Below are 12,296 nucleotides of genomic sequence, written 5' to 3'. Positions count from 1 at the left end.
GGGGAAGGGAGTTTTGGAGTGGGCACCTGCACTTCCACCCGGCATCCGATTGCGCTTCGCACACCGAGCCCGGTGCCGTCTGATGCTTGTCTGAAGCGGCAACCAATGATTGGTGTGAAGGGGGCATCAGCATAACTGGCATGCCCCAGGCATTCCAATAGAGCCATTGCACTGGCCATGCTGCCAGAACGGCATCATGGAGATGGACGCAATCTCAGGAGCCCAGTCACAATGGTGTTGTCTCAGCAAGGGGCTGAACTCCCTCTCAGTGCTGGAGCAATCCTCCTCCGGTGACCATGGCAGGGCTGTCGACGCCTGAGACTGGTGGTTAACCATCGCTGTGGGTGAACGGTGCCTTGAATAGGCGGATCGGTGCCAGGAGTAGGGGGAGTGGCAGCACGTTGTGGAATGTTCCCGTGGTCTAGGTGCCAGCGATTGATGTCGTGGAGAGGGTCAGTGACAGGATGACGGTGACCGGCACCTCCCTCTGGGCAAGTCTCAACGAGAGGGCGGAGACCGGGAGCACAGTGCCAGCAATTTGAAGCAGCGAACTGGTGACCTGGGCTGATGTGGAGACCAGAGGTGTGGCGACTAAGAGCTCTGCCTTGGCTCTAGAGACTGGTGGTGTTCACTCGTCTTCTGGGAGGATTTCACGGCTGGCTTGCCCTGTGGGTCCATTGCAGCAGGTGGTGCTGGCTGCTCTGGGAGAGTCATTTGCTCTCTGAGCACCGGGAGGGGCTGGGAAGGTGTTGACTCCGCAATAACTCTGGGTCCCCAACCACTTCCTGGAGTCAGTGGTGGATCCATTGGTGGTGGGAGGTCCCCTGGGGGATGTATCCCCTATGTGGCTATGGGGTGAGTGGGCGGTCCGAACAGGGTCCTTTACTTAATGCCTGTTGGTCCTTCTTGCTCGGTGCCGGGTCCCGCTTTTTTGACTTCTTCTTGGGCACCGGTGAAGGGGAATGGTGCTGGTTAGAGCCCAGTGTCAGGGGTGCACAATGCACTGAGGCCGAAGTACTGGGAGTCGAGTCCAGCCGGGATGGCTCAGAGGCCGAGCAGAGAGCAGCCTCCATGAGGAGGGCTCTCAAATGGATGTCGCACTCTTTTTGTGTCCTGGGACGAAAGTTCTTACAGATGCGACACTTTTCTTTTACATGAGATTACCCCAAGCACTTCAGACAGCTGCCATGGGGGTCACTAACCAGCATAGGCCTATTACAGTCAGTGCAGGGCTTAAAACCTGGAGACTGGGACATGTCCTGCCTGGGGCAAAGTTCCCACTGGGACTCTAAATTATTAACTACAGTGCTGAACAACTACTTACTAACTACAGTAAACAAAACTATTTACAGCTCTAATACATGAAGCAAAGAAGGAAACCGATGACCATTTGCGAGGCAAGGGAGAGAGGCACTCCAACCAACCACCACGGGCGGTAAGAAGGAACTGAGAGGGTGTAGGGTCGACAGCGCCTGATATATCGATGCATGAGCATGGCACGCCAGAGGGCGTCACAGGCGACCCTATGCATACTTCTAAGGCAAATCTCCAACAACTGTGCATGTGGGTGCGAACACTCCTAGAATGGAATCGACATGAGCAAGCACTCAAAGAAGAAATTCCTGCTATTAGTTCCTAAGTGCACGACCTTGTACTTCGTACTATTATATGTCATCCCGTTTTTATTACTCTAGTTCATCCAGTTCTTCCTGAATAATATTATGTTCCTTGTCCAGAATGGCAATGCTGTGTAATCAGCGAGTCTCATTAGCACACTTCCACTTTTTTTTGGCCAAGATCACTAATAAAAACATTAAATAAGATTGGTCTCAAAATAGATCCTTGAGGAACTCAGTGAATTGCCTCTCTCCAGCCGGATTGTTCTCCCTTCAGCACAACCCATTATCATCTCTCCTTTAGCCAGTTCCTTACCCACCTTACAATTCATGCACTGATTCCCATCTTCTCCATTTTAACAAATAATTTCACATCTGGTACAGTATCAAATACTTTACTGAAGTCCAAATAGATTAAATCTAATGCATTTCCCTTGTTTAAAAAAATCACTTATTTCATCAAAGATATAAGGTTAGTCTAGCAAGATTTTTCTTTGATAAACCCATGTTGCATTCTACCCCATTAACCTGCATGTCTTTAATTGTTCTTTCCTTCAAAATTTGTTCTAAAGCCTTGCATAATATTAAGGTCAGACTTACGGGTCTGCAGTTACCTGGATCACTAGTTCCTCTTACTTAAATAGGTACTATGTTTCCTATTCTCCAGTCTGATGGATTTTTTAAAACATCTTTTGCTTCTGGACTTGCAATTTCATGTGCCAGTTCTTTCAGTATTCCGGGATGGAGATTATCAGGTCCTCCCAATTTGAACACATTATGCTCTTTAAGCTTTGCTTCCACCCTGGATGTGGTCATTTCCATTTTTATATGCTCGTTCCCATTAGCCATCTTGTTTTTGTCCCCATATTTTATATTATCATTCTTACTGAAGACTGAAGCAAAGTATTCATTTAGTTTTTGGGCCGTACCTAGACTATCTTTAATCTTTACCCCATCCATGCTGAATAATGGACACATTTCTTTTCTTGTTCTCTTTTTATTTATATGGCTAACGAACCATTTACTATTTGTTTTAATTTCCTTTGCAAGGTCTAACACAGTTTGACTTTTGGCAATTCTCACTTTATCCCTATACTTTCTGATTTCCGAGACATACATTTTTTTGCTGATCAATGCTTTCTTCCATTTCTTGTAGGTTCCTTGCTTACACCTAATATCTTTTTTGAGGTGGTTATTCATCCAGTTAGGTCTGCCAAGTTTTTTCACTTTACTTGGGATGCAAATTCCAGATTATTTTTGCATATTGACTCAAAGAAATTCCAAGTCTACTCCACATTTATGTCCCTAAATTCTTCAATCCAGTTTGTCTTCACTAACTAGCTCCCTTAATTTCTCAAAAATCTGCCCTTTTGATATAAGAAACCTTAGTTACTGACCTGTTTTTAATTATCTTTCCATTTAATTTAAACTGCACTGACTTGTGATCACTCAATCCAAGTTTATTTTCTACGACCAGCTTGTCTATAATGTCCTCAGTACTTACCAAAACCAAGCCTAAAATAGCATCACCTCTTGTTGGTTCAATAATTATTTTGGTTATACATACAAACTTTTCATTTGACACGTAAAGATTCTAAGAATTTGGGTTCAATCTGTTGCTGATATAAAGTGGGTACAACCAAATTGGCATTCAATAGAGCTGTATGCGCTTATGCCAGCAGGTATTCTGGCCCTATATTTTTTACTGACCTACTGAAATTAACCTTTCAAATGGATTTTATGTATCACATATGGGATACTTTCTTCAAATGAAGTAAAATTTCTTTAGTGGCCTCCAGGCAGCACTGATGGCTACACATAAGCTCTATTAGGGAATTTTATTGTATGTAATAGGAGGCCATTTGGTATAATTATAATTTTACTGCACCAGAACAGAATGTAGTACCATTTATCATCACCAATAGGCTGATGAGTATTTATATTAAAAGTTTCCTACAAGATACTCTTGTTTCTTCCCAACTGTCAGATGAATAAACCCATCACATCTTAAGGGATATAGCAAAAGAGCAGTACATATGATATTTATAAAACTGTCTGGTGATTCAATTACTTGTTTATTTTTATATATTATAAGAAGGCTCAACAATAAAAATTATTTCAAGACATGTTAAAAAAACACCTAAATCAAATCCCGCATGTGACTCTTAGTTCAAATTTGTAAGGCATACCACATCAGTGATGTTTAATATTTTCCTTGTCATTGCTTCTTTGTCATTGTGGGGAGTTGGAGTAAACCAGAGTTTCTGGAATGTCTCATTCACCAGTTTCTAGAGGAAAAAAATATATTGTCAGAGATATGTAACTTTATCTTGACATAAAGGTTTCCATATTATTCCCCAATAGACTTATTGATGGTGTGTCATTTTACACAGATTTTCTGGAACTAACCAAGGCCTTCTAGAAAGAGAAGGTTCCCTGAGCAAGACCTGTATCTCTATCTTAGAAGTTTAGATTCCCAGACCAGGCCTGGGGCTTCCAAGCTGTATCTGAGGTCACCATTGCCTGGAAGGACACCTGGATAATTATTGACCAATGGAAATCCATGCTGCAGAAAATCCACACTACAGCAATATTTGTGGAAAATGCCATTTTCACAGAGAGATTTTGTCAGACTGGGAAGAACTGTTACAAGTTTCAGTAGACCATTACTGCACTTCCCTGGTGATTCATTATCATTAGATATACACCGCTACCTCGATATAACGCGACCTGATCTAACATGAATTCGGATATAACGCAGTAAAGCAGTGCTCCGGGGGGGCGGGGCTGCACAGTCCGGTGGATCAAAGCAAGTTCAATATAATGCGGTTTCACCTATAACGCGGTAAGATTTTTTGGCTCCCGAGGACAGTGTTATATCGAGGTAGAGGTGTATATCACTAGATACAGTAAAAGCTTCACTCAGCCAAACAGAACTGTTAACATCTGTATAGAAAAGAAGAGAACTGGATTCGTCAGCTAAATTTTGATTGAAGATTCCTGTCTGTATATGCTTGTGAAATTCTTACTATCCAGTGTCTATATTATAAGAGGAGTTGGTCACAACCTTTGTGTTTAAGTTGCTTACTATTGTCCTTTATAAAGGATTCTTGCACTCTTTCAATTGAAAACTCTCATACCTCCACTATTTGCAGCAGGCCATTGATACATGGCAGGGGGCAAGCACTTCAGACGAAAGAAATGCCTTTTCTTTGTCCTGTGAAATTCCATTCAGCTTTTGCTGAGATATAAACTGTAAAAAAGTCATCCTCTCTCATCTGTGGCTTGCCAGCCTCAGGAAAATTTGGGCAGCATGCCAAAATAATAACTGAACACAGAAACATTCTATGGCCAGGCTGCCACTGCCACAAAAGCAGTAATAACATACACTGTACTGGGAATACCCAGGAGCTGCAGAAGCAGCTGTAATAGGGTGGGGGGAGAAGAGAGCTAGGCTAGGTTCCTACCTTGGACCCAGCACATGTCCCCAAGTGGCCCATGCCTCTTTGGGTGCCCTGTTAGGTAGGAATCCCTCAACTCTAAGTTGGGGGCCTGGGGAGGGAGAAAAGAGAAAGCAAAGCCAGGTTCCCCCAACTGCAGTTATGTCCCCAGCAGCCCATCGGGGCACCACATGTGGCATGATCATCCCCAACTTTTGGGAGGTGGAGAAGGAGGAGAAAGCCAGGCCAGACTCCCCCGCTATCCCAGAACATAGATCCAGCTGTTCATTCCCCCTCTTTAATTACATAATCATATATGGGGTTTTTTCCCATAGGACCCCTACTTCATTCAGTGTACAGAAAGGACAGAATTAAGGTAACACAGGCACATGTAAATCTAGCATTTCATACCTTTTCAGTGCTTGACCTGGAAACCAAAATAATGTGCTTTTAATCTAGGTTTTTCCTCGTTTTTTTAAATGCAATCATAGAAGTGTAGGACTGGAAAGGACCTCAATAGGTCATCTAGTCCAGTCCCCTGCACTCAAGGCAGGACTACATAATAACTAGACCATTCCTGACAGATGTTTGTCTAACCTGTTCTTAAAAACCTCCAGTGACGGAGATTCCACAACCTTCCTACAATTTGTTCTAGTGTGTAACTACCCTGATAGTTAGGATGTTTTTCCTAATGTCCAACCTAAACCTTCCTTGCTGCAATTTAAGCCCACTGCTTCATGTCCTATCCTCAGAGGTTAACAAGAACAATTTTTCATCCTCTTTCTTGTAACAAATTTGTATGTCCTTGAAAACTGTTATGTCCCCCCTCGGTCTTCTCTTCTCCAGATTAAACAAACCCAATTTTTTCACTCTTTCCTCATAGACATAGGTCATGTTTTTTTAGACTTTTAATCATTTTTGTTGCTCTCCTCTGGACTTTCTCCAATTTGTCCACATCTTTCTTGAAATATGGCACCCAGAACGGGACACAATACTTCAGCTGAGATCTTATCAGCACAGAGTAGGGTGGAAGAATTACTTCTCGTGTCTTGCCTATAACACTCCTACTAACGCATCCCAGAATGATGGGGGGGGGGGCGCTTTGGTTGGTTTTTTTTGTGCAACAGTGTTACACTCTTGACTTATATTTAGCTTGTGAACCACTATAGATCCCAGATCCTTTTCCACAATACTCCTTCCTAGGGAGTCATTTCCCATTTTGTATTTGTGCAATTGACTGTTCCTTTCTAAGTGGAGTAATTTGCATTTGTCCTTACTGAATTTCATTCTGTTTACTTCAGACAATTTCTTCAAATCATTTTGAATTTTAATCCTATCGTCCAAAGCACTTGCAGCCCCTCCCAAGTTGGGAGGGTTTATTTATGTCAATAATCAGATAGACACAGAGTGGAGATAATCGATATTTGCAAGTGGAAAAGAAGAAATAAAGCTAAATATTTTTTTTATTTTATTTTTGAGCTCCCTTATTTTTTAAACAAAAATGGAGTAAACAACAAAACAACATGTCTGTCAGGAACCTATCAATAAGATTGTGAATAAAAAAAAAAAGACATTTATTTTAAAAAGTTAAAAACGAATAAAAATCATACATATACTAAAGAAAACTCTGAAATGCTTTTAAGGAAAAATCTAAGACTTGTTATTTATTTCTCAAAATAAAAAGAAAACTAAAATAAACTGTAATTAAAAACTTAAAAGAAATATTCTACCATACCTTAATGCCCTCTTCATCATTGACTCTGCGAATCATTTTCACGCACATCTCTGTAATTTTAGGAAATGTTGGCTGTTCAATGCAGATATCTCTAAGAATCTTTATAACTCTCTTTCTGACACTGATACCAGTATCCTGATGGGAGAAAGCAAAATACTCTTGAAAAAAAAAATCAGAAGTGAGAATGAATTTAAGTATTGTGTGCATTAATATCAATTAAAAGTTATCAAGCTTAACTTGCAAAACATGTGAAAACAATAACTAAGAAATTCTAAATGCACCTATCTGAAAGACAGCATTACTGTTTGGTAACACTATTTCATTCCAGGGATCCTGAAGGTCCTGGAAGTCAAGTCCTGTGAATACTGCATTATTACCCCATTCTACATTCTCTCCCTCAAGAGCTCCGCATTTGTTCTGGTATTAAGGAATGGTCTAAAATCTATGAGAGCCTGATAACTCCGCATATTAACTGGACAGAGATTACACTTCCTTCCTTTCTAGGAGACTGGCTTGGGAAGCAACAAACTGACAATTAAAATGCAGATGTTCTGCATGAGAGAGACAAAATGGGTGAGGTAATATCTTTTATTGGACCAACTTCTGTTGGTGAATGAGAGAAGCTTTTGAGCCACACAGAGCTCTTTCTTCAGGTCCAAGCGTCACAGCTAAATGCAACATGGAACAGATTATTTTAGTATAAGTAGTTAGCACATATTCTAAGAGACTATTCAAGGTAGCATTGACCTGTTAACACCTCTGCAGTCATAGGACAGAATGGGGTGTTAGTAGGTTACAAATTGTTGTAATAAGCCATAAATCCAGTGAGTCTGTTCATTCCATGATTTTTAGTGTCTAGCAGAGTTATGAAGTTAAACTCCCTGGCTCATCTTTTGAAAGCATTCTACGGGTTTCCTTTGAGGTTGAGGACTGACAAGTCAGACAGAGAGTGATCGCTTTGTGAAAAGTGTTCACTCACAGGTGATGGGTGTTTTTGTATTTTATCATTTTCCTGTGAGAGTTCATTCAATAGCATAGTGATTGTCTGGTTTCGCTCACATAGTTGTTATTGGGGAATTTAGTGCACTGGATGAGGTATACCACATGTTGTGATAGGCATGTATTTAGGAGTACAACTACTAGGCCACTGGGCTATTTCACTGTAAATTACATTTTCGATTATTGCCTGGATACATTACAACACATGTTTAATGTCTTAAATTATAGCAATAAATGATGCCAATCACTAAATCCTCATCTGACAGTTTCATATTTTAAATTATCAGGTTTGTACTCTTCTGTCCCAAGTGGGCTACAGCAGGCTCTCTTTTTTGTTAGCCCTCATATAACATGCACATGAGGCAATCTAATGGTGATAGTGAGATGATGAGGGCTTCTATATGTAGATCACTCCAAGTTCTAAATCTCTATGTTATCAGATTCAAACTGCAACTCTCCCAATGTTTAGAAGAGAAATCAGCTTGTGCTCTAGCTTGCTGAAACTCTCAGATAAGATAAAGATATTATTGATTGGAAATAAATGCAGAAATATATCTGACTCTAACTGAGGGAGTTTTCCCATCTTTTGTTACTCAGATTTGCAATTTGGAGAATCTTAGTGGATTCTTCCATCCTTCTTAATATCCAAAGAGCAGAAACAGCAAGAGTACTTTCCCTCCCTCCAAATCTGCACTCGTTCAGAAGGTGGCAACTATTTTTTGTCCAGCTGTGGTCACTGCCAGTGTTATCCGTCTTTTTGTGACCTTGAGATTGATTTTCTGCAATATTCTCTAACATAAATTGGACTATACCTGAAGATCATTCAAAACTTCAGCTATCGCAGTGTAACATAATGGTGTTTTTCATAGGTAGCATATTGCACTTGAACTCCAGAGACTGCACTAGCTTCCAACAAATTCATGTTTAGGTGCATTTAACAAAAAAAATTGCAGTGGTTAGGCTCCTGGTGTGTTAAGACCACTGCCTATCATGCTGACCAATTCTGTCTCATTGTTTTCTTGTACTCCCCAATTAGTCTGTCTGAATCCATCTATTGTCTCTTTCCTTGTACTTAGATTGCATGTCTTTGGGGGTAAAGATTATTTTTTCTGTTCAGTGTTTATACAGTGCTTGACACAATGGGATCATGGTCCATAAGTAGGACTCCTACGCACTACAATGATACCAATAACAGCCACCTTTAATATTTGGGTCTTGTATGTCTTAGAGATTCTCTCTTCTCCTGTTTTACCCCTATGGTTCAGACCAGTCCCCACAATGTTCTGAGAGCAGAGCTCTCTCACTATCAGACTATTGGCTCTGGAACTTAATCTTTTACACCACTCTTGGTTTAACAGACATAAAAATGATAGATCTTAGATGTACTTCCTAGCTTATCTATTTTCTCAGGCTTAATCTACAGAGATGGAAATATAGGAATGAGAAGTTTAGGCTTTTAGATTTAAAATGTTACAAGTTCTTTAAACAATGACACAGGGTCACACTGAATATTTCTATATGTATTTACAAGTGTTTGATACATACATGCTCCTAAAGCCTTCCACATGCATGTTTTAATCAAAATAAATAACTTGACATGCAAAATACTAATTCTTTCTCACTGTTAATTTAACATGTTCACGTGATCTATCTGAATATCATAAACAAATATACAAAATAATCACTCTTTGGCATCAGAAAATGTTTTTACACTGCCAAAAATTAGAATAGAAAAATGTATAGGTTTAGGTTCTGACCCACCAGTTCCTCATCAAAAGCAATTGTTTCAATTCACAAGGTTAGTCTGGTGGGCAGAATTTTTAGTTTTGATTCCCCAAAAAAATCTATACAAGTTCATTTACTCTAGGAACTGGGATACTATTCAATATAATTAAGAATATAAGCCCAGTTAAAAATGTGTTTACAAACATCAAAGTGATTTCAAAAGTGACCATACCAGTATTCGCTCAATGAGCATGTCATAATACTGCTCAGCAAGCTGAGGTCGACAGAGCACAAACCGACCAAGCAACTCCACAGCTGCTTCTCGTACACTAGTGGAGTTATCCATTAACCGTCCGTGAACACCTCGTTGCATATCCAACTAAAAAAATAAAGGGAAACACGAATGCAAAGTATGGAAAAACAGAATTTCTTTTAAATGTGAATAGAAGAATGTATGTACATTACAGATAGTTTCCTTTTTTACCCTGGCTAGAATGCTGGGGTCTACAGCAACAACCTCAGACAAACACTTCATGGCTTTTGTTCGAACTGCAATCGCATTTTCACCAAGCACACGCAGAATCTAATAAGAAAACAAAAAAGTGACATTTTAATCGCTTTTGGAAAGTAGCAAGCAGTGTTCAATGCAAGCAAAAATACAATGGAATAACATGCAATAAGTCAAACTAAAATGAGAAAAATCAACTACCAAAAATCGAACAAACTTTTAGAAAGTGAGGGGATACATGTGAGTGATGACTTTCCTGCACTGATATTGGAGCCTGGATTCTCCCTCACTATGATAAGCCATAACCCAAATGTTGATCCATAGGGTCCATCCGTTTATTTTAGCTCTGTTTTTCCTATCCACATGTCGCTTTATTATCCTCCAAACAGGATTTGTGCACCCCAACTTTGAGATAGCTCTGTTAAGTGGATCAAAGAAAGTAATGTGACCCAAAGCATTACCTGGAGCTCAAATGTATCACCATGTCAACATGTTAGTGCTCCTCTCCCAGTCAGAAAGAAGGAACACTAAGGTCACTTGGTCAAACCATGACCATCGGCATGACAGCACCATTCATTGCAGGCAAATGATTGAGCTGGTTTGCATGTCCAATTTAAAATTTATACAGTTATATGAATGATCTATGAAGACATGTTTTATGAGGTCATATTCCCAATCAGGCATGCATTTTAGATAGACAAAATCTGTGAAAAGGTTTCAACATTTTGTAGTTATCTTTTTATTGTGCCCATCTAGTTGATGGATCTCTATATATGCACAAATAAAACAATATATGTACAGTATGGTATGTGTAATATACATGCAGGAAAAAAGAAAAATAAGCACATATGCTATCAATACATAACATGAAAACATGTGGTGTTATCATGACCTATTAAATACCTGTGCTCAACAATGAACAGACATTGCACACTACCCCATAAGTGTTTGGAACCAGGAAACCAACTGTATTTCACAGCATTAAGACTTCTGGCACAGTTTACCTGTGTCAAATAAATATCGAAGCTCTGGGCAAACGGCCTCATAGAGGCCAAGTAGCGAACAATCAAGCAAGCATCTTCATAGTCCACAGTATCAGAATTCATCCTGCAACAAAATTAACACAATACTTGATAGTTATTTATTAAAAAACAAAGAAAAATGCTTATAACTCAAATGAGCAGGTAACAAACTAAACCCACAATTACTGAAACTTACTTCAATGTACTGAACTGAGAGGGTGCAGTTTTAATGATACTGCGAAGAAATTTTTTGCGACCTTCTGCTCTGTGCATGATTTGTCCTGTTGTCTCAATTTCTTTTGCATGGTGAGTTCCTTCAGATGAATCCTCATCCTTCTGAGATTTCATTGCTTTCTCCGTCTCCATAGTTGTGTCACGGAACCATTGAGCTATATAAAATTTCCGAGAAAACTGGAGAAATGCAACAAGATGGGCAGAAAAAACAAAGAGCGATTATTAATAGTTCCTTTTCAAGTTGTGAAGAAATTAAATTGGGTCCAGGCAGGTATTAGCCCTCAGTTCAATGCTATTCAACATTTTTGTTTGAGACTTGACAGACAGAGTGGAGAATATGTTAGTCTAATACAAACAATACCACTGACAAGAACCAAAGGATTATAGTAGATAAATAGTATATGTGGATGTCTACAGTGTCGAGTATGGCATTTATGAAAGAGTCAGTCTGAATGCATCAAATACCAAGTAAACAATGTGCTCCGAAGAGAATTTAAGCATTGGCGGGCAAGGACCATTATAAACATTATGACTGACATTCAATAGAATGGGTCTACTAAGATTTCAATTACTTTAGAGAGATGCATGCTATGAACAGTTTTGGGATTAGAACGAGGGTGTAACCAAGGCACAAGTATGTCTGTCCCAGAGCCTTGGGGAATAAACCATGCCTTTGATGAAGTTATATTTATATAGACCTAATACATCCACAAAATTGAAATTTACCAGTAATGAGGCATCAGTCTCTGTGTTTACATCCAAATAATCTAGCAATGCCTTTTGCAGCTGCTGGATTTCATCTTCTCCTCCTGAAACCTGTAATATGTAGCAAGATACATTCATAAGATATAATATCTCACAGTTGCAAATATGATCAAGAAATCATTATACACACATGCATATAAATTAATGTAATGTAAAAGCACACAATTAATTATGTTGACAATAATTCCAAACTATTTAGATACTTTTTATAAATAAATTATCAATAAAACTGCAACACGCAAACCAGATTAT

The 12,296-nt window shown here is 39.5% G+C and overlaps 1 protein-coding gene across 1 annotated transcript in view; it reads right to left on the bottom strand.

Moving 5' to 3' along the window:
• NIPBL (NIPBL cohesin loading factor) overlaps positions 1-12,296 on the bottom strand; it is a 289,092-nt gene that overhangs the window by 42,687 nt on the left and 234,109 nt on the right. The window contains exons 25-31 of the mRNA XM_065405961.1: positions 12,006-12,095; positions 11,242-11,456; positions 11,028-11,130; positions 10,000-10,098; positions 9,748-9,894; positions 6,792-6,926; positions 3,806-3,904 (exon numbers count right to left, since the gene is read on the bottom strand). Of these exons, the coding sequence (XP_065262033.1) occupies positions 3,806-3,904; positions 6,792-6,926; positions 9,748-9,894; positions 10,000-10,098; positions 11,028-11,130; positions 11,242-11,456; positions 12,006-12,095 (888 nt within the window). The remainder of the gene's footprint in view (positions 1-3,805; positions 3,905-6,791; positions 6,927-9,747; positions 9,895-9,999; positions 10,099-11,027; positions 11,131-11,241; positions 11,457-12,005; positions 12,096-12,296) is intronic.

The sequence above is a fragment of the Emys orbicularis genome, chromosome 6 (genome assembly GCF_028017835.1).
Source record: "Emys orbicularis isolate rEmyOrb1 chromosome 6, rEmyOrb1.hap1, whole genome shotgun sequence".
Classification (NCBI taxonomy): Eukaryota; Metazoa; Chordata; order Testudines; family Emydidae; genus Emys; species Emys orbicularis.
Note: the sequence above shows the minus strand (reverse complement) of the source record. Positions and strands in the feature narration are given on the sequence as shown.